Source organism: Cyrtonyx montezumae, unplaced genomic scaffold (assembly GCF_038088225.1).
Source record: "Cyrtonyx montezumae isolate F1298 unplaced genomic scaffold, pur_monq_1.0 scaffold_25, whole genome shotgun sequence".
NCBI classification, from domain to species: Eukaryota; Metazoa; Chordata; class Aves; order Galliformes; family Odontophoridae; genus Cyrtonyx; species Cyrtonyx montezumae.
The window spans coordinates 5,538,636-5,566,396 of record NW_027071992.1 but is presented as its reverse complement, the minus strand read 5'-3'; the positions used below and the strand labels follow the sequence as shown (position 1 = coordinate 5,566,396).

Sequence of the window (27,761 nt, the reverse complement as noted above, 5' to 3'; positions counted from 1 at the left end):
GGAAAATCAGTCTAGCAGAATTCTGTCAGTACTGACATGTAATCTTTGTGAAGCTTGCAGATTCTACAATAGGAAGACCTAAGGCAATCTCATGAATAGGCCATTTGGAATCTGTGGCAGGTTCGCAGTGGTAAATTTTAAGGAAAATGTGCAGGGCTGTTTACTGAACAAGAAATTGTGGTCAACTGCCATTGCAGCTAAGGTGTCCTGTAGAAGCTCTAGTATGCCTTCATGCAATTAAAACATGTAACTCATGTATTTATGATTGCCAAATTTAAAGTCATCATATGGTGTAAGTTAGCAGAACTGTAACCCTTTTTTAACACGATTACATTTGTTTTCATATAATCTCATAGACAACAATTTTGTCGCTGCTTTTTGCAACAAAAGTGAATTTTATATGGTGCTAAATTTATTCAAACAGCTGCATGCAAAATTATGCACTAGTACATTCTGTAATCTTTAATGGGAGGAAATGGGGATTCTAATAGAAAATCTCTTTATAACTACTCAATTTGCATGTGCACAACAAGCTTATGGGTATGTAAGTGGTTATTTTCAAAGAGTATGATGATAGGGGATGTGAACACCTGAGATTTAGAAGGCAAGTAGTTGGTCTACTTTGGTCAGGAAAATATTTTAAGTTTTAAAGAGATATGTAAATATTTTAACTGTGAATCAGATAGATAAAATTTTGTCCCACTATATGGAGAATAAGAATGAATAATTATTACCCAGGCATTGCCTTCAGAAGTGGAGTTAAAAGATTTTTGGCTTCATCACACAACCACAGAATGGTCGAGGTTGGCCTGGACCTTTGGAGGTCATCTTGTCCAGCCTCTCTGCTCAAGCAGACATGCCCAGACCCAGCTGGCCAGGATTACGTGCAGGTGACTTTTGAAGATCTCCAAGGAGATTCGACAATCAGATTAAACATCATATTCCAATGCTCCATCACCTGCACATCACAAAAGTTCTTTCTGATGTTCAAAGGGAACTTCTGGTTTTTCAGTTTGTTCCGACTGCCTCATGTCCTGCCACTGGGCAACACTGAAAACACATGGCTCCATACTCTTCGCAACCTCCCTTCAGGTATTTATAGACACTGGTGAGATTCCCTTAACCTCCAGCTTGAGCAGACCCAACTCTCTCAGCCTCTCCTGCTGGTGATACTTTGTCTAATGTAGTCATGAATAAAATTAGTGTTCTTAGAATTAATGACACGTTGCTGACTGATGTTCAGCATGATGTACACTGGGACTCTTGGGTCCTTCTCTGCAGAGCTGCTTTCCAGCTGAGTGGTGCCCTGCATGCACTGGTGCCTTGGTTTTTTGGTTTTTTTTCCTCCAGTTTTTCTTCCCTGAACTTCTCCTTTCTGAGTTTCATGACAATCATGTCAGCCTCTTCAGCCTGTCCATTTCCCTTCTGATGGCTGTACAGCCCTCTGCTGAGTTAGCCAATGCCCCCAGTTTTGTGTCATCCATGAATTTACTGAGGGTGCTCTATCTCAACACCTATATCATTAACAAAGATGTTAAAAAAGGACCAGACTTAGTACTAATCCCTGGGGTTTTTGTTACTTACTTTGCACTTTGTTCCTCATACAACAGGATGTTGCTACTTAATGAATTCATTGCCAAAGGATGTTTTACATAGCTTCCCAAGGAGACTGGACAAATATTTAAGAAATATTTGCACTGGAAATAATTTGAGAGTGGGAAAGCACTTGTGGGAAGTATCATATAGCATTTTCCCTTTGGACATCTGCTTACAGCCAGAATACCAGACTAGAAATACCCCTGGTTGCAACCATTACACCCACTCACACTGTGAGTACACTTTTACAATATAGCCTGAATATCTACAAGGAGCTTGAACTAAAATTGTTTTATCCAGAAAAGACGAGAAAAAAGTTATGTTTAAGGCCACGCCACAATCTTACTTTGTACAAACTTCTGCCTCTGAATTTCCTCCCAACGCCTGCCCTGTTCTTATATGAAACCGTTTGAATTAGGAATTACTCTTTTCTGTGACTGAACAATACTTATGTTGAAAAAAAGATTATTCTTGATTATATCTTTTCACTCATTTATAATAATAAAGAACATTAAATTGTCTTTTAAGAACAGCCACTACAGGAGAAAACTCTTTTGCTACTTCAATGTATCCCTCCATAAAATTGGTATGAATAAAGGATTTTATATTTTTTGAGCACTGATATTTTCACAGAATATATGACACTGAATCAATAGTTTTTTATTATAATCAAATGCCTTGGAAAAAAAGACAGAAATAAAAAGAATAAAAAAGAAAAAGCTTTTTCATGCAAGAAGTATTCTGAATAATAAGCTATTCGTGTAACTATACAAATGCTGTTTAAGACAATAAGTTCATGATTTCTCTTTAAAATAGCATGTAATATGTCTGCATCGCTATTAAACAAATTGGCCATAAGAAACTTAAAACTGTAAATTGAAGCTACTTCTGGAATGGGTGTTGTGTGTTTAAACCCCTTTTTCCTGTAAATGGAAAAGTATTTATCATTTTTAAGCCAAAAGGGTGGGGGGGAGAAGGAAGTAGTTGAATTCCTGTAGTTTAAACAAGATGTAAAATATACATTATACATATTAAGTTAGAACCAGTCCTGTTCATCTTAGCTGCATCAGTGAAAGTTGCAGAAAATCACTGTGTCCTCAAGGGAGATCTGGGGAATATTCAAATTTCAGTTAAATCCATAATCTTCCTAAAGAAGACATATGTCACAGAAGACAATTCAGTGGCCTACAAATTCTTATGGCTCTTTCCCAAATTTAGATCTAATATGACTTGTGCAACAGAATTATACCAAGGAGAACTGGTGTCAAAAATACCAAGAAAAATGCCAGTAAGATGGCAACACTAAATAAAATTGTGACTTTTAGCGCCTGCAAATTCAATCATGTCCGATGCAAGCCACTTAATAAGGTTTAGTGCTTTACATATGTTAATGTTGTGTTGCACACTGCTGAAGTATGAAGTATTTTCTCCTATTAAAAAGTTCCAGAATTAAGACATTAGGTCAACAAAGAACACATTTCACTATTTCTTCCAAAGGTTCTATGCAACAAAAGAAGCTTTGCTATACTTTTATCTATTATATCTATGCAAGGATTGTTTTCAAAAATATACTTGGAAATACATTCTTTTCCATTTTGATGTGTTTTATTATGTTATATGGTTTGAACATGTTGGTACATCTTCTGAGTAGGATTTTCAGTACAAATACTAAGGCACAAATAATTGTAAAATAAATATTAAAACAGGCACAGTATTAGTGTTCTAATGACTGATGAAGAAACAGGATGATTAATGGACCACAGAAAAGGGGAATGTTATTTTTCAAGAACTGATATACCACTTTTTTAACCTTCCAACATTAACACTTTGGATAGATTTTATGTTCTCAGCTACTGGTAGAATAATCAAATGGTATGAGGAAACCTTGGTAGGTGGAACTATGAGCCCCCTCAATTGTGGGGAATACACTACCTCCTTTGAGTCTTATAGGCCATCTTACTCTCAGAATGTGTTTTTCTGTGTGTCGCAGGTCATATCAGATCTAGAGTTGGTAAAAAATCCCAACAGGTTACAGGACCTACGCTTCCAAGATTTTTTTAAATGCTAACAACCTGAGATTGTTGAAGAAAAACATGACAAAGGAAAGTACCCCACGGTGGAAAAAACTAGCTTGAAGAAACACAAGACTCATGTCTTAAATGTAGTTTTGAACATTTGGTGGAGCAAATATTCTGTTTATGTTATATACTTAAAGAAGTGATTTGTATTAAGCCCTTACAATGCTTTAAAAGCTCTTCTTCTTTTCTGTAAATTGCAAGAAACCTATGTCTGACCATAGCTGACCAATACAATTTATGGAAAATTTTAGAAAGAATTATTTCCTTAAAATTTTGATTGCAATGTAAGTCACACTGCAAACTATATTCAAAATCAAAATGCCATTATGTCTTCATTCTCATGAAGGAAGAACCAAGGACACTTGAGAAGAAAAGGAAAATACGTTCAAGTAAGCTGTGTGATGGGAGACCCCAACTGGAGGAAGAGTGAGTGGCTTGGAAATACTTATGACCCTGACTGGATATGCACCTGTATGCACGGTTAAAGACTGCTCTGAGGAGTATTTTGTTGACATGTAAACGTGGGTGGGAAAGTTAGAAGAGAAAACTTGTGAAATTATATAAGGTATATTACAGCCTGTAAATAAACTATTTGAATCGTTCACATCTGAGTCCCTGCCTCAGATGCTGCGCTCACCTAATCTCTCCCATCATAAAAAAAGTATGCATTTAAGAAGAAGTTAGGATCTGAGTCAAAACCATACCTTTATGCAATCTTCTTAGACAAGATTCAATGAAAATTCAAATATTTATATTGGCACTGTCAGCAGTTTGCAGGCCAGTTTGACCTGGTACTGAGATGATTGAGGCAGGGGACCCAACGGGCCCCCATCCAAGGGAAAAGGAAGAGGGAAAGGGAAAAACGGAGAGAGATGGGCCTAGGAACAAAACACCGGCAATGATCTGAGGAGGAAAGCTAATTTACTAAATAAGAAAGATATTAAAGAAAAATAACAATATAATTGGAATCGAGGCTAATGAATCAAATAAAATGAGCAGGAGAGACTGTCCGATAAACCAAAGGCCTTATGCTAATGCTGAAGGCGGATGGCTGCAACAAACACCCACTGCTGAGTCGATCCTGAAGGGAAGAGGGATGGTCCTGTGGCTGCAGACAGTTTTTATCTTTCCCTCTGAGTGGAAAAACGAAAATGCAAAAGCCTTGCACAGGCCTCTGGGGAATGTAGTTCTTCTCTTCTGAGACAGGCACATCCGTAACTATAGATGATACACGCAGCTAGAGCATTAACTCTTTAACTCCCAATACACTACATGATGTTATGATGTAAAATATTAATAATATAACAGAAATAATAAAACCATGACAGGCATAAAATAGATTTATAAAATATATCTTTTCAAAGCATTCCTGTAGCTAGGTCAGGGCAATCCCAACTGCAGATACAGGCTGAGTGGAGAATGGCTTGAGAGCAGCTCTGAAGAGGACTTGGGGGTGTCAGTTGATGAAAAACTCAACATAAACTGGCAATGTGTGCTTGCAGCCCAGAAGGTGAACCAGATCCTGGGTTGCATCAAGAGAAGCATGACCAGCAGGTTGAGAGAGGTGTTTCTGCCTCTCTATTCTGCTCTTGTAAGACCTCACCTGGAGTGAGTCCAGTTCTGGGGCCCCCAACACAAGAAGGATATGCAGCTGTTGAGCTGGGGCTCTTTAGCCTGGAGAAGAGAAGGCTCAGAGAAGACCTTATATAAAACCTGAAGAGGGGGGCTACAGTAAAGCTGGGGAGGGACTTTCTAGGATAGATAGTGATAGAATGAGGGGAAATGGCTTTAAACCAGAAGAGGGTAGATTTAGACTAGATATGAGGAAGAAATAATTTACTTTGAGGGTGGTGAGACACTGGAACTGGTTCCCTGTGAGGTTTTAGACTCTCCCTCCCTTGAAGCATTCTAGGCCTGTCTGGATGGGCCTTTGAGCAACCTGGTCTAGTGGGAGGTTGATAGGTTGGGGGGGGCTGGAACTAGATGATCTTAAAGGCCCCTTCCAACCAAAACCATTCCACAATTATGTGCATCTTTGATTAATACCATGTTGTCAAGAACAACTAGGATACAAAAACAGAGTTCAGTATTAGAGACATAATTGTTTTTATTAAAATAATACATAATATTCAAGTCCTATGCAAAGAATGTGTTCCACAAAGAGAAACTCTAATAATCAAATTATTTGAGTCTTACGCCTCCTTACTTTGTACAAACTTCTGCCTCTGAATTACCTCCCAACTCCTTAAAACTCAGATTTTTTATTTTCCTCTATCCTTCCTGGTGGAAGTATGCATTAATACCTTATTACAATATTTGGTGCACTCGTAATATAAAGAAGTCAATCTAGCAGTAGGGTCCTCATTTTGAAACTAACGCAACCAATTGGATTGTTCATTAAAAACTTCTGAATGTACATGCGTCTACTCAAATCCCTACAGTATAAAGTTCTTCTTCCATAAGTGAATCACAGCATTTGCATGAATAAAATGTGTAGTTTAAATACAATCTCTTCATTCACATATTTAATGGATCTGTTAGAGACAAGACACAGCCAGTCACTTTTTGTAAGCAATAACAAAACTAATTCAATTGTCATCAACTTCTCAATTTGAAACATTGTCTACAAAATGGAAAGCAGCAACTCTTCAGGTCAGTGAGTGAAAGGCTGGAAGTATGCTGCAGCTCTGATGAGTGTGAGCCTCAGGTCTTTCAAGGTACTCACCCTTGGCTCCATTGGATACATGGCTATTTCTAAGCAGTGACACAAATAATATTTAGTGTACTGTTTAACATAGTAAAATAAGCTGATTAACACAGCATATTTTCTTATTATTCCTTGAAGGCGAATCGACATTGAAAAGCTTGCAAAGCAATTACTTTTCTAATTTTCTTAGGACAACTAAAACAAAGTAATTCTGAAATACCACATCAAATAAAAGTCTAGCCACACAAAATTCAAATTTGCAACCCCATATTGGGCACAAGCACATTAATAATTGGCTTGACTTTCACATATATTTAGCAAGATGAGCTTTTGTTTACTTCTGTCCATATTCTCTAAACTTAGAAACTGATTATTGCACTGGTTCCAAAAATCAATTTCTTGTGTCAGCAAGTGACGATTTATTGAAGTTTATTTAAAACAAACAAACAAACAAATAAAAACTGGGAATGTTTGAATAAGTAACAGTAGGGTCACATTTTCTGGGGTAGATGACATTGGGTGTCTGGATTATTTTCGATTTCCATTTTATAACCAATATATTATATTCAGATATGTTGATTCCATTAGCTTGTGTTTCAGGTAAGAAAGAAATTTCAATACGAGGAAAAAACAATAGAACGCTACCACACATCTGGGTAAGAAGAAACTAAAAATTCCAAAGCAACAACTTTTCTTAAATGGATACTAAAGAACATGAAATATGCATTGAATACAAAGGCAGAAAATGTTAAAACTGTATTACTGAGCCAAAATTCTGCAGCCAGAATAGAGCTACATGCTCTTCCTCCAATCTACGATGTACAGTGTGTTAGACAAACACAGTAAAATCAAAGTCACTCTATCAAATTTCCCCTGTCCTGTTCTCACTATGTTGCTGTGTGGTTAGCAGTGCCAGCTTTCGGAAAGGTATGACCATATATAACCATCTGGAAACGACTTGCCCTTTCAGTGGTAACACACATTCATTTCAGCTTGAAAAGAAAGAATTAAGTGCCAAAGACCAGAGAATTGACCTGAGCCCTATAGGCAATCATTAGAGAATTAAAATGGGAAGTGAAGGTGAAACGTTAACTGTACATGATAGTGAACCATTTTATTATCATAAAACAAAAGTCATTAAAAAAATCTGCATGGAGTATAAGAAATCTCAACTGAAGAACCAGGACTTCGAAAAAAAAACAAAACACTGAACTGATTACTTGGCAATTTTCAAAGACACTTAAGTAGAACTATTTAAATTGGCAAAAAACAAACAAACAAACAAACAAACAAAAACCAACAAAACAAAACAAACCAAAACACTTTTGATCAAATTTAAAAAAGAACCCTGTATGCCGTGCATTTTGCTCCTGCAATTACAGCAATCTGAGGTAATTTCTCTCCGCAGAAGTCTAGCAGAAGCAGTGACCATTTGCATGGTACTTCTGCAGACTGAATTCTAAACAGCAGTACAATTTTTGAATTTCTCACATTTGCTACTAGTTTTCAGAATCTAGCAGGATTTTAAACATCTGGATCATCATCATGCCATCTAACTTGTTTAAATCAAGCTTTACCCTAGAACTCTGAGTTTTTGGATTTCCAGTGTCTTTCAACCCCCTTGCTGTCTTTCAAGCCCTTTCAATTAAAACTATATTTAACGTCCACTCAAAGCTGATCCATGTTTACCTGAAAGCAAAAGACCATTAGCAGAGGAAGATTTTAATTATTCTTATGTTTCTTGTAGCAATATACCCTTTAATTTTCTGTCCAGAGATCCATGAAATTTTTCTGCAGTTAATGTGACCAATGATGCCAAACTATTTTGCCTGTACTTTGTTCATGCTGGATTGTGATGAGAACATAGGTCCTGTTTATCAGAAAGTCAGTCTGGATAATCTGCATATGATTATCTTTTTAATAAGATGAGAATGTCAAGGTCAAGGGACTAAATCATGACACAGTAGGAATTAAGTCTATTAACACTGTAGCAGGTGTTCGACATGTTGCAAAGTTAAAAGGTATCATTAGGACTAAGAAACAGGAGAAGATCCCCATGTCACATGGGTCCTTAATAGTGATACCAGCAACATTAGTGAGAATAATAGCTGCTGACGTCTCAATGAAATTGGCTACAGCAGAGCTGGATTATGAGGCACAGAAATAGTACTAAAAGAACTCAGGACTGGCCTATTAGAAACTAACCTACTAATCACATACACAGCTGAAAAGCCCTACAGGGTACTAAAAGCCACCTTCTTCTCACCAATGATAACATAATTCAATACAAACCTGCTGATATTAATAGTCACAGTTTAATGCAGAACTAGTGAATGTGAGAGAATAATCATTAAGTAAGAATTCAGAAACTTGAGAAAAAAATCAGTATAGATACAAGGCAATAGGTTTGCTAGCTTAACATTTTTGTAAAACATTTTCTCAAGAATTTCTTGGCTCAGAAACATTAAAAATAGAAAAGTCTTTATTAGTTTCCAGTAAGACATCATGTTTTCAATCTTTTACGTATTAGTATCAGTGTTCAATAATGCTTACGGAAATAATAATAAGGAAATGTTTAGCAGAGGTATCAATTTTCTCTGAAGAAAAAAAAAAAAGTATTTTATAGGAAATATGAATAACTGACAATACCACTGTGTAGTATTGAAAATAATAAATGTGGGAGATGATACTAAACTCAAAGTGACAACAAAGTGACCAAACATTAATGAAAACATTAAAAAAAAAAACCAAAAAAACCCAGCACATACATTAAAAGAGCACTTCTTCAACATGACATGAATTATCTGCTTGGAAAGTTATAAAGAAGTTGTTGAACAAACATGTTTTAAAATGTCAAAAATTTCAATCTATCCTTTGTCTGTAGTAAATAAAAGCAAAAGCATTCTAATATCTTGCCAAATATACTGGGTAAGCAAAATAGAAACTATATAATCGAAGAAATCCAGTATTGTTGTCACTGTATTTTACAATAGCGATCCTGACAGGATACACGCAAAGGAACTGAAGTGATATATAATTTCACCCAAATAAGACATGAATAATGTAAGAGAAAATTAGGCTGTCAGTGGAAGATTTCACGTTTGTAGCACCTATTTAGGATCTTAGCAAAAATACTGCGTTCCTTTCAGTTGCCTAGATTCTTAGCAAACATTAGAAAGCAGAAAGTTCTGAGAAAGATTTTTTTTTCCTGAGGCTTACATTAACAACTGAGAAATTCTTAACAGAAATAATTTTATGAGATCTGTTATGCACACAGATATTTAGAACATTGCATACTGTGGGGCATCTAGTAGATTATTATATTCAGATTATTTTATAGAGATATTTCCTAACAGATCTGGTTGAAAATATTTGAAGTAGACAGTTAGCAGAGTTAAAATGAAAGCTACAATTTTGGGATGTAATTTTGCTTGATTGTGTCCCAGTTTTTTAATCCACATGAGATATAAGGCCCAAGTATTAAAAGATGTATTATAGTGATGCACAGAAATGGGAAGTTTGCAACTACTACTGCTGACGTAACAAGATTTTAATTCAACTGTTTCATTTTAAAAACTAAAATTTAGTTTGGATTATTCATAAATAATTTTTAATATTTTTCTCACCAAGATGAAAAACATGTTGAGATAAGAAGCTGCTGTTAAGAGTAGCATGACGCATTAAACAGCTTGCCCATAAGACAGTAAGATCTATATTTAATTCCTTTTGCTGTTTGCACATTGACCTATTCACCTTGATATAGAACATATAATATGAGAGTATTATATGTAAAATTTAACAACTCAGAGAAAAGAGCAGAAAGATGAACAAATTTGATTAGTCTATAACCTAGTGTTTTGCTCACCCTAAATGACTATGGAATGGAGAAAAACTTAAATAAGACTCCTGTAAGAGTCCTAGCTCTGGTTTGTAAGGATGCCACCAAAACCTTGAATTCCTGTTTAAAGTTGGTAGACTGCTCCAGAATAGAACTACTTCCTCCTATACATCATCCTTCTAGAAGCTGAAACTAACCAAGCAAAGTAAGCCCTATTTGTTACTTGTGTTGACTGAAGCCATACTTACAAAGAACCTATTGTTTAATAAAATTTGTGTAGACTACTTGTAACAGAATTTCCCTATTGATACTGAAACCATTTTCAGAGGTTTAAATGATTTTTTGAACCACCTTTACAAATCTGCTTTTAGATTAATTGTTGATTTTGTTTTCGGTTGCATCAATCTCGGTTTTCTCATTTTAGTCATTTTAAGTCAAATGACTGATATGTCAACTTAATTGCAGGCAGATATTAATAAATTATTTTAAAGGACAATATTAATAATGAAAATAAAAAGCAAACCTATATAGATATTGAAGATAATTTAAAATAAATTAAATCTACATTTACAAATTTTAGATAGTGTTTATATCAGAGATACAGAATTACTTGAAATATATCAGCTGTGTCATTAAAGCAGTTACACTTTACCCTCATTGCTCACTAAATTTATTCCATAGAAGTGAAAGGTGTTACTGCTACTATTTTTACAAATATAGCAGAACTCACTTGGAGTTGTCTTTCAGAAGGAAATCCAAATGTGACTTAAAGTTTTAGAGTGACATAAAATTTGAAATGAATTCATTATCCAGAAAGAAGTTTGATGTCAGGAGCAACGTTCTGGGAGATACAATCTACTCCCTTTCTGTCACAAGGTCCACATCTTACAGCCCTTCTCACAACTATTTTTAGCATGCAGCGATCAATTACTTTCATACATTCCTCTAACATACCATTGGAAGGCTGTTCCAGAGCCTCATTTGACTGATAGTTTAGGAGTACTCTAATTTCCACCTGAGAAGTTCCAATGGACAATTAGAATACATTGATTTGTTGTATTGTGGCAACACAGCTCTAGCACAGAAATATTAGAAAATCTGATGCAAGTGTGTTAGCTTAACTTGCTCTTGAAAGTCAGCAATGATAAAGGATTGACAAGTATGACATTTACCTCACAATTTTTTATCAAGATTAACATTTATATATTAATTTTTACATAGTCATTTATTTATTAAAAAGAATCCTTCTATGGTCTGCAGCTCATCATCTCCCATCACTGCAGGTACATGTCTACAAAACTATTTTCTGTCCTTTGACATTTAATTTCACATTACACAAAGCATTCTGATATTCCATAGCTGAAAACTCCTGCACAGAAACAAATACTTTGTTGAACACATTGTGATCCCTATAAGATTAGTTTCACTAAGTTCCTTGTCTTGACTTCTTATGTAAACAAAATGAATTTAGCAAAATCAAATATTATTCCCAAGACAACGAAATTACAATTCTCAAAAGTCTACACATAAAAAATCTTTGATTTTTGCTTATAAAAGTCTAGGTGTACTTCTCATTTATGATCTCATAAGACACTCAGAACAGCAGACAAAATAACTTCCTTATTTGTGTAGGCAGGTAAGCATGTTGGATCTTTCTTCAAGGCATTTCCAAAAAAGAGATAAATAGTGCAAAACATCAAAGTTTCTTTTGATAACAAAAACACAGTACCTCTTACAGCCTATAGTGGTCACTGTTAATATTATTCAATTCCAACTGCATTAACATCCCCAGCTTATGTTCATGGCAAGAACAGTCAGGACACCGAAGTCCCTCCCATAGGGAGAGCACATTTGAAGGCACTTCCTTACCAAAACTGTTCTGTCTTGTTTTGCTTTTTGAGGGGGTAAGTTAGATCTGTGTAAATATATGTATGTAAATGCAAGTCCCAAATTGTTTCTCCCTGACCAGCATTCTGCTTTTGTTCCCTCAACTGCTATCCAGTGAAATACCTGTGAATATATAGAGAACAAATAGCATTTTGAGGAACACTCAGTTGCGAGTACCTCTAGGTAGTATTACTCAGAGAGAAAAACTTTTATCCAGAGTACTGCATAAGAAGTTTAGTAGTAAGAATGGTTGGAAGATGTGAGAGGGCAGAGATGAATTGAAGAATGAAGATTTGAATTAAGTATGGAAAGGGAAAAAAAAGAGAATCTTGAAGTCAGCCTTTATCCTTGTTTTCCTCAGGGTTTTTTGTTTGTTTGTCTCCAGATACCAACACCTGTCTGTTTGAATCCTTTCTAAATAGAGTTCTGAGTCCTAAATTTAGAAGTATTTTGGTGCGTTTACACGTATTCTACTTCAGATAGTGGATTCATTTTGCTCCTCAGATAAAAAAGAAATACAAACCTTTGATTCTGTATAATGAACATAAGGGCCTTAATATCTGATCTCTTTGTGTTGGATTGTTCATAAACGTCTTATGCAAAATTCTTAAAACTTTTATTCATTTTCAGTTTGCAGAGGATAAGCAATGCTCTAAATCATCATCTCTAAAATCCTTCTTCTACTTCATGGTCTAGCTTGTACAATCCCTTCCTTATTATGACTTAATCTCTGATTCCTGCTTGGCTGACATAAATAGCCATATATTAGCTCAGCTGCAGATCAGCATGCATACCTTTTTGTGACTGTGGTATTCCCAGTGGCAGTTATTTCACCACAAGCCACATCTTCTTGCAAAACACAAACCTACAGAAAGAAATATGACCAGACTATGAGAATTACATAGTATCTAGAGCTCCCATTCTTGTGCAAGACACTGTATATCATACAGCTCAGCAACATATTCTGCAATAATCACAGCAATTAAAATTTGAAAATGTTTATTATATAGATAACCAGTGTAGCACCTCAACTGTGCTTTTATCCAAACATAAATTCCTAATAAATAATATTGGTTATATATCCAAAAATAATTTCCTTGTTAAAGTCTGCCTAATTTGGGAGAGGCTAATTTCTGTATTTGTGGGCTGTGTTGGATGAGAAAGGGTAGAATAGACGAGCAGTCAGGTCATTCCTAGGGTTATTATACTTCAATAGGACAGGTCAGTTTGCTGCTGCAACTGCCTGTAAGAGGGAATGACCATTTCATATGTCAATTATCCAGAGGTTTTGGAAATTCTATGGGGAGATCTGCAGAGCTACTGCTGTACTTTCATTCAAAAGTATTCAAGAACATTCCAGTGCCACTTCAAATCAAAATCCCAAACAAGAGTAGAGATTGAAAGGATATGCATTAGTTTGTAACGTACACCAAAGCCCCACTTCAAGGTCTCTGAGTTAAACTGCAGGCAAAAGAACTACTCACTCAGAATTAAGAGACAACCAGAAAGACATCTGGAAGGGCTGGAAAAAACACAATGGGTGTAGTCCTGGATCTCTCTCAACATGTACATAGAAATATGCATTCTGTAGGACAGTATCTTTGCATTTAAGAAATATATCTTCCCTTTGTTTCCCTGGTGTGAATTTTTCCATAAATGAATTCTATAAGTAAATGGTGATAAATGATAGAATCTCCAAGTGATTGAGGTTGGAAGGAACCACTGGAAGTCATCTGCTCCAACTGCTTTGCTCAAAAAGGGACTCCTAGAACAGACTGCAAAGACTGGGAAATAATTGTTTTAGTTTCACCACGTATATTTGGCTTATGATCTGCTTGCAAAACAGCTATCATCATTTTTGTTGTCTGTTACCACAGCATCTCTGTTTGCTGTAGAAGGTAAGACACTACATAAATATCATGGATGCCAGATGAAAATAAGTGTCACATAGCATAACATACCTAGGTCACTCTGGAAGTAACACATACTATTTATTTCCATGGAAAATGCAACAGCAGCATTTTATTTTTTTTTTACATCCTACATATGTACATTTTAGTTTAGTTGAACCTGGACTTCCATTGATTTCTAAATAGACTGAAGCACAGATTGTGACAGGATACATTTTGCTCAGTCTAAAGTCTGGAGAGGAAGTATGGATGACGTACCTCATTACTTTTCCAGTAGTATCACTTAGACAGTTAAAGAAGAATTAACAACAATATTAGAAGATAAAGGTCTTAAATCAGCAGATGTGAAAGCAAAATTTCACAAATGGTCTGACATGCATAAACAGGTTAGATTTAGATATGTTGAGGTAATTTGCAGTAGGAGTTACCAATAAGTGGTCAATATCATAATTACAAGACCAGATGCATGCCATCAAGATACAGGCAATCAGTTTTTTCTTTTAAAGTAACACAGCAGTCAGAAAGATGGTTAATCTGCTACTGTTAACATCTCAAATAGCTAGTTACAAACTAAATGAAAATATAACCACCATTAATCATCTGTTTACTAAAATCTACCTAGTTCAGTGAAGTCATTATTTGCATGTGGAGAATAGAGCCAGATACACAAACCAATTTTTTAAATAAATCTTCCCTAGTGTTCAAAAATAGATAACCTATAAAGGTCTTCTCACCATAATGGTTTTGCCCGCCTTTGAACCTGCAAGGTATTTTACAGGTATGCTGTTAACTGTTTCCAGATTGATTGAAGTTAAATTATGAAAATTTCAAATTGTGAATAACAAAGTATATCACTATAAAACTAAAATCACTCTTAAAAGAGCAGATGGTGAAAGAATTTATTCTTTATCTTCTATTCCATTATAATAAAGAAAAAGAAACCCCGTAATTACATGGAATAAGACATAAAAAAAAGCATTGAAAATTTTTATAATTCTAGGGCATGACATATTTTTTTTCTTAAAATTATTTAAAGACCATGTGATTATTCACAAGGCATATAATTGTTCTTAGAATTTCAATAAGTAACTTGTTTCAAGGACAACAACTTTTGAAGGACTGACAAACTTTAGTAGAGTTACATCCACACAATAAACATAGGTAACTTCCAATTCTTAGTTCCTAATAATGTAAAAGTGTCTGTATTTCAGATCCAGTATCAAAAACTGTTTGTTGATGGCTGAAATTAAGAACTTCCTAAGCATTATACAAGAATAATGGAATCAGGAGTCACATTTCATTGCAAATTGAAAGCTACAGTAAGGTTTTCTCATCTCAATAAGAACTATCTGTTTTCCTAAAGATATGACAATCGGTTATACCACAATAACCCAATTAAAAGAAGAAAATATGAAATAATGTAATTTAAAGCAATTCCTTCAGACAATTAAGAATAGGAAGCCATGCTCCCTTAGGAAAAAACAAAAAACAAAAAATAGAAACTGTCCACATATTTCTTGTAAAATTACTGGATATTATCACTGAGTAAAAATTAAAGTTTCAATGTAAGATGAATAGAGAGGTACATTTCGAGGGATGAACTAATTAAACAAACTTTAAGAAATACAGTTCCCCTTTAACAATTTAATTTGAGACTCTGGTATACTCTGTATCACTGTAGTTTTCTAGTGTCTGAATATCATCAATATTTAGACTATTGCTTTAATCAGTTCTCAGAAGAAAGAAGGTTACTGCAGAAATAAGGCACAATACTAATTTTCATACTATTTTCCATATTCAAATTTTTAAGTAGTAATAAATTCCCATTGTAATACAGGAATGTCAACTCATTTTTAAAGCTAGCAAAGAAATATACAGTCCTTTCTTCTGTTAAGATTTTCGTGTGCATTATTATGGAAATGGATTGGACATTTAAAAATAGTTACCAGTTTCCTAATCAAAATAGTTTTTTCAGCTGTTGCGCTTGATTATGTCTACTCTTTTTAAACTCTGTAGTTTGTATAGTTCATTTTGCTAACCCGGTGGACTGAGTCACCCAGGCTAAGTTATTCTGCTTATTAACAGCTACTGACCAATAGCTTTTACTGGGAATATCCTCTTCTCCTTCATGGCTCACATGAGAAGATATCTTAAAGTGCTCTGCTATTACCAGGAATTATAATGCAGTCATATAAAAGGATGAAGGATCATGAATTCAGGTCAAGTTTCAGAAGAAAGTATTGAAATCTTAACAATATTAAAGTTAAAATGCCAGTGTACAAGTGAAACCTACCTATTCATATTTTAACAAGATCAAAGTTCAGTGGGCTGGAAGATACATTTGTTTACCAATCTTCAGTTTCATAATAATCAGCACTTTTTGCACTTATTCTCTTCCCTCTGCTCTCCTCCCTGCCATCATGCACTGGTTGAAATGAGCAACTGAAACAGCAATCTTTTTGTATACACCTAGACAAGCCTTTGGTTGTCTCCAAATGAACAGATATTAAGTAAACCTACTAACTTACCAGAACATTTAAACCTGTAATTTCCTTTCTGCAGAGGAGCTAAATTCCTATCCTTAAGTGACTTCTGTGAAAGAAAAGTCTTATCCACTTTAACACAGATCAGGAGGCTTAGAAATAATGTAAGAGTCCACAAATCCAGTGAAACAAAAATGACACAAATATTATAATATAATCAACACATTTCATGTAATAATACATATTTTTTCTTCATTATTATCATTTTTAAGAGGTGTAAGGTAATTTTTGCTGAGTCAAGGTATTAGTTTTTCCCAAAGTAGAAGAGAAGGTGGCTCTTTGGAAGCATATGAGAGTTAAGATATTTGCATAAATAACCAACAGGATATATTATGAGTAAAAGAGGCATCATTTTTACTGTTGCAACTTATTCGTAGTTGCAGAATTTTCTACAAATTTTATAAAGATCCTTCAAAAATATAACTTGACCTACTAAACCTGAAAATGACTGGTTAAAAGATAGATGTGACCTACAGCCAAATGTTGTCTGTTAACTATCCAATAATTCAGGTACATAAAGCAAAGCATGATCAGTATTTTGAAGGCAGAGCATTTTGAATGTGCCAATTACACTGTGCCCATTACTCTGAAGTTTTCCTTTATATATACAATTTAATATGATGTTATAATAAATGACACTTCTTAGAGATACTGACACACGTGTATATGTGCATGTATACATGTCTATAGCATCTATATCTATAATCTGTATCTATATATATATTTATCTACAGATAGATAGAAACATCCAGTTTAGCATAGAAAATCTATTGTATTGTATCTAATCTTCTCAATTCATAGTGTTTCTTTTCTGTACAAATTAACAAAACACAACATGCAGTTCATCCAAAGGACAGGAGTATGAAGTAATTTTTCATATGCTGAGTACAGAAGAGCAAAAGGCAGGCCCTGGAAGAGTCCCCAGTGTGCTTGCCCTATGTGGGACTACCCATTCCTCTTTACATACTTGAAATCCTACTTTTCAAAGGTACAAACTTCTAGTTTGAATTACATGTAGTATTAAAAATGTGAATACACTGGTCATCCAAGAATATATGCTAAATTATTATAGAACAGATCATTATTCTAGAACCAATCTACAACATTTCTGGATTCAACAGATATTGCCTAGAACACCCTAAAGTCAATGATAAGATAGTTAGCACTAGGTCGTGCGATTACATTATATTCTTACTATAGTTACGTTATCTTTCCTGCACATAAATTTTACTTGCATAAGTGCATAACTATTGTGTGGAAGACTACAGAGCACTTCAGTGACAAGGAATGAAATTTACATAGACATACTCAGATACCTATCTAGGCTACCCATTGAGATTATCGTCAGGCTTCAGTGACTAGTTATATCCAGGAGCACTTTTTATTTGCATTTATTTATTTATTGTATGGAAGCATTACATGGGCAATATGAATTATATATATTAAAAAAAAAATCATTGCCATACTTAACAAATGGTAGAAATATTTTCATCTTTTCACTGATAATCAGCATGTCAGTTAGGCACCACTGGGCACATAAGTTGTTAGAAATATAAAGGAAAAGGTAACACATGCCTTAAAATTGAACTCTTTGATTCATTCAGTATATAAACCTTACTACACTCATTCTAACTGGAGCAATAAACTTCAACACTGCCTGAAGCAAAGCAACACCTGTTATAGAGCATGAGAAAACAGGGAATAAGGTGACCTTTCATACTTAGCAGTACTGTGAAAAGCTACTGGTCTCAGAGGATAAAATAATCTTATTTCATCATAGGAATATTTCTTCTTTGTTTAAGACATTATGACCTTTCCCACCAAAGTTACAATCAAATCTATAATTCCAAAGTAATGATTGAGATATTCCTCTACAGATTTTATATTAATGTGTTGAGGCTATAATACTAGAAGTATTTGAATACTGCATGTTCAGAAAGAATCTTTTTTTTTTCACGATAAATAAAATTTTATAGAATAAATATATGAGTAAATATTTGCAAGAAACACTTCATTCTGATTTGGGTTAGAAGAGCTACGCCATGAGAACAGTTAAGATCTTTGATATAGCGTTAGTTAAACTCAGTCCCAATTATTCTTTCGTGAGCTGAGGTGACTCGAAATGTCTTACAAACACATTAAAAGTTTATTTCATGCATTAGCACTGTTATTTTCATTTTCCACCTTTTTCTTTTTTCTTTTTAATTACAAATTGTTCTGTTCCCTCAAAAAGCAAGAACCAGCATAACAATGAGAAGTCAAACCATTTCTGGCTAGCCAAAATTCACTTGCTTCTCTACCAAGTTTGTAAACGACTCAGTAATGTTAATTCAGAATACTGGGGACAAGAGAAGACAGAGTCTTAGTAACGACGGCATTAATTCAGGGATTTACCACGCTGCTGATCAAAAAACGACTCAAGTTAATTCTAAACAAAGGCTATCACACAGCTATGCACTCACCTTATTTTGCATTAGATGAAGCATACAGAACAATAACGATCAAATCAAAAGTATATAGTGGGACTAAAAAAGAACTAAGAAATAATATATTTTTTTAATTGAATTAAATTCTGTTCAGTCTTACTATAATGGTGAAAATAGGAAATAGGTTGCACTGTTTATTTTGAAAAGTCAATGTGTTCACCTGTAGATTAAATTCAAATCTTAATCAGTTTAAAGAAAGATGTTCCCAAAGATAAGTTTGTCACTTCTGCTTTTCCTATGGTAAGATTTAAAGGCACATGCAATATTTTTTAGTCAATTAGGCAAGCAAAATTGAATACCATGTTTATCTTTATTTGGTTTGGCATCCAAAAAGCAGATAAAATGCAGTGGAAAGGAAAGCCTGCTTATACAACTCAGCAGTAGATGTTTCTAAAATTGTTTTCAATGTGAATGGCAGAAAGCTGCATGTTGTTAATACATAATTTATGTTATATTGTGTGCAATATGGTAAGTAGTTGTAAAATCCTATTCTTCCTTCTACTATCATCATAGATGTTTCTCACTGTTGCTAGGAGTAGCTTTATCCTCACCTGGGACATCCTTTCCCCAAGCCACTATAACACTTTGCGTTTTATATTTGCTTCTCTTTAATCCATACAGCTTTTGACAAAATGCCTCTTTTTTGTCTACTCTAATCTCATTTTTATACCATTTAAACTGCACTCAGACTATAGCTAACCTTATCTGTCTAACAGAGTTTTGATCCTAGTTTTGCTGCCAGGGACCGTAATATTTTCTATCTGCTTTTGGCTGAGTCAGCTGCTTCCTATTATTAGCATTACCAGGAGAGTTCACATACTGGAGTTCTCAGTACACTTCCAAAAACTTCTGGGTTCGTATCTGTAACCCTACTTTCAGGGTTATCAGTTTTTGGCTATTCCATATTCCCTAAAGCAGCAAACACAAAAACACATCTATTGCCTTGGTTCATATGACATGCAAAGAAAACCCTGGAGTTATGGAAGTGAAAAATAAATTCATGAAAGTTATATTTTTTATTTTCTATTCCTCCCCCATATTCCATATGAGATAAGGAGAACATGAAAGCATTGTACATTTTACTCTGAGGTACAGAAAACAACCTTAAAAAAGCAACACCTTAAGGTACAGAAAATTATTAGTTATACTTCTGATATACTTACTTCTGCACACATGTAAAGGTTACAAAATATTATCAAGTACATGACGCTGTCGAGAAAACAGCTTTGATGTGTTGCATCAGCACTGAGGAAACATAATTAAAAGACAATTGACTAATATTCGTATTAAACAAACACAAAACTAATTGGGTCCCATGAAAGTTATCTTTATTATAATCCTTTAAAGGGCACCTGAAAGTAGCACAAGATGAGGTTATATACATATATACACACTTTTCTTTGTGCCACTTCCAATTCACAATAGAAAAGGTTGGTATACCTGATAAACACAGATTTATGAAGGCTCCTCATGAAAAAAATGAAAAACTATGACTGGCAACTTAAAATTCTGCTGCCTGTAAATGCTCCTGACAGACCTACTGTAGCATGAATAAGCAAATTTGCCAATTCTCAGTCTTGAGAGGAACAAGAGTAAAAGACATACAAACACTAAATTAAGGTCTAGCATTCAATAAGTGCAAACGCAGGCATGGTACCTTTCACACTGTTAGAATACTAACCATAGGTCATCTAATTAACTTCATATGTTTGTCACAGCAAATACTTCTGACACAGTCTTCCCCAGACAAGGGGTTCATGCTCTGTGGCAGACAGCAAGGGGCTGGGAAGGAGCAGGGAAAACAGCTGACTACATTTTAGAGGAGAAACATAACAAACACTTGGCTTGCTAAAAATCCATTTCAAAAGACTGCAGACTTCATGTTGCTTAAAAACCATTTAGACAGGAGATGAGCCCTGGGGGTTAAAATGTTCTTAAAATTATTTCTCTAAGTTATTAAAAAAAGAACTAGGTCAAATTCTTAGAAGACAGTGGAAATGGTGCTCCTGTTAGGTGTGGAGTGCAGTACCTTTTCGGAAAGATTTTCCTAAATAAACTGCCAAAACAGAAAGATGGAATATATTACAGATCACATTATTCATTTTCTAGGTGATAAGAAGTTGGCTATATAAGGGCTTATATGCAAACTACAATGGTCTTAGGGAAAGATGGGATAAAACATAATAAAAACAATACATGCATCAAAAGGGCAGTGTGCCTACCAGTTATTTAATAAAATTGGAGTAATAAGAGAAAACGAGCAGCCAGAGCATCACACCCCCCTTGTCTCCCCCATAATCTGACAGCCTACATGCCGGCTCCTGCCATTGGCTCAGCTCAGAGGAGCCGGTGCCTCTGACAAATGACACTCAGCTGACGCCAGAGCTGGTGCTGCCAGGCACCAGGGTCTTGATTTTATACTGCTCTTTTTAAATACGATTTTGACATGTCATAAAAAGAACTTGTCTTTAAAGCCTTGGCTGACACATTTTCCCAGGCAAATTTTATCCTGAAAATTAGTTATTGAGGCTAGCACACACTAAGGGCATAGCTTTCAAGCAAACATGCACATAGCTGCCCATCTCACAACTTGAACACAGTTCTTTTCCACTGAGGTTCCATAACATTCTTCCCATTAAAAGACTCAATATTTATGCAAGATGCAAAAGTTTTCCGGGAAACTAATTTTGCTTCACAATGATCTGATCAGGACAGATCCCAACATAAGGAGCATGATATGACGCAACAACCACTGGCAGAATTCATACTGAATTACATACATAAGTCAACTGCACTCTACTGCTAAAAAAGTTACAGAGAAAGCCCATTCAGTAAGCAGGAGCTTAGATGTCTGTGGTTTAATGAGGAAACAGATGTTTTAATGATGATAAAGGAATTTTAATGCTATGTGACTGTCTTCCAAACAGTCACACTTGAAAACCTACTATACAAATACATTTATTAAAGATCACTGAATTATCATATGAATGAACTTTTTTTTAATCTGTTTTTCCAGTAATGTGAATATATATAAATAAGTTGCAGGATGAAGAGTACAATATGAAAAGAGGAAAATACTTCATCATTTCCGTCAAGTAATGCTAAGTAAGAAATGAAGAGTTCCTGTTTCTTTGATGCAGAAAGAAAATACACCTCCCTCCTGAAAAAGCTTTTATCACACAGGAAAACATTACCATGATAATGCCAATTTTATCAGTTGTCTGCTTTGTAGAGGGAAAAGAGTGCCAAGCATACTACTTCAGCAGTACTATGTCTGTGAGATTCTCATATTTTCATAGCCCAGTTAGTCCTCATTTGACATTAATGTGGGAAAAAACACAGCATCTGGTACTTGCCACAGTATTTTGCAAACAAGCATGCCGAGTTTAACAATCTGTAAAGTGTATTGATTACTCACCATATCCATGAATGCCTCCTAAAGGGGAAATTATTCACATGCATCATGTTCACAGTTCTTCCAACATTAGTGTCTTCCTTGTCAGACAGCTTTATCTGTTATGGTATTCATAGATGCATTCCAGAACAACTGCATGAGCAGTTAACAGCAGGGATTATTGAATGAATCACTGTAATCCACAAAAATAAAAATTACCAGGACCTGAAGAGACTTCTGACAGGTTTTCTAGGTACATGTCCATCCATTTATGCCTCACTTGCTACTTAAATAGCATTAAAGTAATCAGTATACAGAAATTGTATGACAATGCCAACAGTTTGCCTTGACAAAAATCCAAGTGCTTTTAATACGGATTAAAGCATCTTCATATGCAGCATTTCGTACAGTTGGAAAAGGTTAGTCAAGAGATAGTTTCCTGTCATCCATGCCAAATCAGTGGTTAGAGGGAGATGTGTGACTTCAGATTGCTTTGCCATGTTCAGAAAGAAATATTGCTTTTTCTTCTTTCTTAGACACATATTCATCACCAACCACTTTAATGCAGTTTTCCTTTATCACAAGCCCAGGGAACAGGATGGTGTTTAATAGCCATGCACAACCAAACCAAATTTCTTTCTGAATTCGATTCTGTGGGTTGATTTCTTCATCTAAGACAGAAGGAAGGAAGTACGTGTTTTCGGCTCCATAGAACAGGACAACAGTTACAGACTATCATGAGATAAGATCACATCGTGATCAAATCTGTTTTTGCTGCCTAGCCCCATAAGAAGACTGCCTGCTCCCTTTAAGTAAAATGACTAAGCTATTGATTCTTGCACTGCAGAACCCAGTTCTCTTTTGATGTTACAGTGTATACCAAAAACATTTGCATCATCGTTTATGTTGCGAAATGAGAGCAAAGCTTCAAGTCCGTCTTAGAGAACAATTCTTTTTCTGCTGTCCTTCCTTTTCTTCCACCCCCCAACCCAGTTCAGCTCCCAGCTAGTTGTTATCACTCCTGAAGCTCCGGCAACATCCTCGGGAAGCTTCTCAAGCCCAAGACAGAGAACCGGTGTCTCCGTTCAAGCAACGCAGGCAACAGGCTCCGCTGCCTCGCTCCTCACAAGGATTTCCAACGTACCCCTCGGGCTGCCGGTGTCTTCACCCTCTGTGCCTTGCTGCCAGCCCGGCGGCGGCTCCGGACGGCGGCGGGCGCGGTGCCGCTCAGCCTGCGGCGGGGCCGGGCTGCGGCGCGGGCAGGCTGCCTGGCAGGGCTCTGCTGGCGTCAAGGGGGCCCTCTAGGTGGGTTCTCCCACACAGCGCGGTCCTGAGCGGCTCTGCCTCCCACGCAGCGTGGGGGAAGGACGGGGCCGTGGGGGGGACCGAGCGCCGGAGCCTGCCTGCAGACCGCCTCTGTCGCTGAGTGGCTGGGAGCGAGGAAAATGCAGCAGTCGAGTGCAAAAAAACCGGCAGGAAGAGATGTGCGGAGAGAATACGCTTTGCTGTGCTGATCCCTCCTGACATTTAAAAGATTTCTAGAAATGCTTTTACACTTCAAGGTGCCCAGGCCGTACGCAGGTCACTTGTCATTCTTTTTCCTTCTTTCCTTATTTAATCCACAGTGTTTTGCGCAGCACTAAGACTTTTTAAACTTCAAATGACCCCTTGCCCTTTGAGACAGGAAATCCTGCAGTTTGGAAGCCAGCTGCAACTTCAATGGCATTAAAAGCTGTGATAAAATTGTGTATTTGATTAGGGTGTGTGTGGACTTGGGAGTAACGTGATAAGATATTGCACTGTAGGTTTTCATAGGTCCTGTTTCTTTAAGCTCAGCTCTTTTGCTTCCATAGCCCTCTTCTGCAATACCCCAAATTAGCCCTATTAAAGTTGATGCCGTTCTGAAGAAAGAATAAAATATTAAACTGCTTGAAAGAGGTAATGTATTCACAGTGAAATAGTATATAATGCAGTCATTAAAGTGAGTTTCTACTGCTGCACATATTGTATACTGTGTTCTACTGTACTTTGAAGAATAGGAGCACCAAAATACAATAGATGTCAAAGTTTAAAAGGTCTCCAGCAACGCTTTTATTCTCCTACTCCATGCAGAAGGTTAGTTGCTTATTTTTTTCTCTGAAACATAGCCATGACAGAAAACACTGTGTTACAAAAGGTAAGAACAAAAATTAGCCTTTTTCACCAAGAAATTAGAAAGCAAATCCATGCTCAGTGAAGACATTCAGTATAAATTTTAAGAAGAACAGGTAAATTGTTACAGCAATTATGATGTGGTTATGCTTTATGTTAAAAGCAACACTCCTCAACTCACTAACTTTGGGTTTTATGAAACAAACATTTTAAAGAATATAAACAAAATGGTGAAAAGTGCAAGGATGTGTTATTCATCTGAAATAAAAAAACATTACCTCTAACTAATCCAGTTGTCTGTTGCTTTCTCTAGGCTAGATCCACTTACTATGAAATATTAAGTACACCAAATGCTACACAAATCTGCACCGTCATTATTATTTCATACTGCACTCACCTAACTGCATACTTGCCTGTTCATCTATAGGAACTGACATTTCCAACACTAGACATAATGCACTGTACTGTCTTGAGAAAGAGCTTCTCAACACCAATGTGTCACTGAACACATTTGAAATTAACGAATGTGACTATTCTTCATCTATATGTCATGAGGAAGCCAATTTATTTGTTTTTCTCTAGGATTAAGTTCAGCACAAACTGATTCAACTGATTTCTTTCAGAAGCAGAGCTGCAGGAGGAGAGTAAGCGTATAATAAAATGACTTAATAACGAACATAGAGAGTTCACCAAAGTGGAACTCAGAATGTACGGGCCTTCTAGAGCAAGGATAAGGTCAAAATAGGGATCTTAATCAGAAAATAATTATTGTTGCATTTCTAGGATAGGCTAATGAGATTGATAGTTCAATTTGAAAAAATGCAGCATTTAAAAACAGTGCCATTAACTGTAATGGATTTTTTGTTTGTTTGGTCGGTTATTTTTTTTTACCTTAAAAGGACAAAAATAAGCATTTATGTATGTCAGCTCCAAGTCAGCTTCACTCACCAACTTCTTTGAAACTGCAAGTACAATTCAGTTCAAGAAAAAAAAAAAAAAGCAATTTGAAGCAGGTTTTGCTTTCATCTCTTGGTTCTGCTACCTCAACAGTGCTCTGATCATTAGAATTCATGCTACAGGAAGGCCTAGTCCATCTTCCCAAGTTATGTTAACTCTAGGCATGCAGACAGAGAGACAGGCTGCAAGTGATATTGGTTCTTGCCAGAAACACAGAAGTTGCAGATTCTATTCCCTTTCCAAGGTTTCCTTGACAATTTTCAACCACAACTAATTAGATAATGGATTATGCATGTTGATCGTATGAACTGGCCTACAGCAATTCTCATTTTAATATAAAAGGTCACATTGGAACTACAGAGTTCTCTCTCTCTCTAACTGGTCTTTAGGAGTTTTGCATTTCTGACTGACCAATGTAATATTTAATCAGAGACCAGTGAAAAGTGTGTCTCATGAGATTTCTAACTGACCTATTAGCATCTTTGTTTCAGTCCTGTTCTCTAAGGATAGGGGATCCAAAGAGAGAACTATTTGCATCTCCATTTCTTAGTTTCTGCACATATTTTCTCCCCACAGCACTCAGACTTTAAGTACCAGTGATAGCAGAACATTCATTTAAAAACTGACTAACATCTGGGTCTGTCAGCCTCTTCTTAGATGTGCAAGTGCACTAGCAGATTTGTAACATTCCTGGTTCTAATAAGAGGGCTAATAGAGGTGAGAACTGCTGTTCTACCAGTGCTAGGTTTTAATATGGAATCAATGGAAACAATAATACCATATATACATTCAAGTCAGGAGAAACAGGTGGCAACAGTGGCATATAAAACATTTTCTATTTTTTCCAAAAACGGGTAAATGATCACTCAATCAAATGTTTTTTGTGTCAATACAATAATGATTAGGACAAAACATGCCTCTAGGAAGGTAAAACTAGTGCTTAAAGAATGCTGAAAAGCCAGTTCTAAGTAATAATTTCATCAGTATCACAGGTTAAACAGTGGCAATGACCTATCTCAGCTTTTGCGATAATATGCAAAATGAGCTGGTGAATTCAGACTATAGATTCTGCGCAAATATCAATGAAAAGAAAACACCAACTCATCACTTCAAACTTGACAATTGTATAAGAAGAATAACATAGAAATTATCTGCAGTACTATGAAAATACAGTGATCAAACCTATACATGGACAAAAAGTATGGAGGTGAAAATTCCCCATGCATGGAACTTGTTTCTATGTTTTGATCATTAGAATCCCTTTACTATTTATAAATTCTCCTTGAAAACCACATATTTTAAAAAATCAATGTGATTAATGAACTGTTAAGAGCTGTGCATCCCTCTGCATACAGTTAAAGGTTTATTACATAAACATACAGCAGGTCTATTTTTCTCTGTTCTTCCTATCCAGTTTTCTTGAATCCCTGCAGGCCTTCCCCCCTCAAGCAGAATGCAATCAATATAAATGTTTGGTGTCGTGCTATAGGAACACCATTTTGATGGGCCCTGACGCAGCCTCACATGACTTCACTTTGAATTGAAAAATGACAGAGAAAATGTTTCTCTTTACTCAGAGGAGGTCTAAATGAGCCCTGTGCAGTGTGTATAGAACACACTCTGCACAACTTGCCTAGAGAGCTTATTTAGGAAATTAATGCAAAAAAAACATATAGTTCACATTTGAACAACAGTCATGGATTAACTAATGCTAAGAGCTTCTGGTTATCCCGTAAGAAGAAAAAGAGCTTAATTTATCGAGTAAATTTTTGTTTTAAAAGTGATATGCTCAACTCTAAATGTAATTTCGGAACATAATCTATCAACTCAGCTTTTTTTGGAAGTCCAAAGAATCTTCAGGTCGACAACTCAGAAGAATCAATATTTTATGTATTCTGCTACCTTCTTAGCATTTTTAAATGCGTTTTTATTTCTTCTCTGTCCTCCATCCTCCCTTCTTATCAGTCCCCTCCTCATTAAAGAAATAAATGGTTCTTTCCCTAAAATGCAAAATCTGCTCAGTTATAACAGGAATCATTATTGCTGCAAATTTCAGTTGGTAAACTACATTTCTTGGTAAGGTTTTGCTGCGTTTTTTATTTCCTATAATCCACATATTAGAAAAGGGTTCTTCACCAGAGGGTGGTCAGGCCCTGGAACAGGCTTCCCAGGGCAGTCAATGCCCCAAGCTGCCAGAGTTCAAGAGAGCTCTGG

General features: G+C 35.8%; 1 protein-coding gene across 5 annotated transcripts in view; it reads right to left on the bottom strand.

The window, feature by feature from the left end:
* Positions 1–27,761, bottom strand: part of PDE4D (phosphodiesterase 4D) — a 563,993-nt gene that overhangs the window by 235,128 nt on the left and 301,104 nt on the right. The window contains exon 1 of one of the 5 annotated variants that reach the window (XM_065739845.1): positions 22,464–23,709. The exons of the other annotated variants lie outside the window; for them this stretch is intronic. Coding sequence (XP_065595917.1) covers positions 22,464–22,510 — 47 coding nt within the window. The 5' untranslated portion in view covers positions 22,511–23,709. Of the gene's footprint in view, positions 1–22,463; positions 23,710–27,761 lie in introns of those variants that run through there. 5 annotated transcript variants of the gene reach the window in all.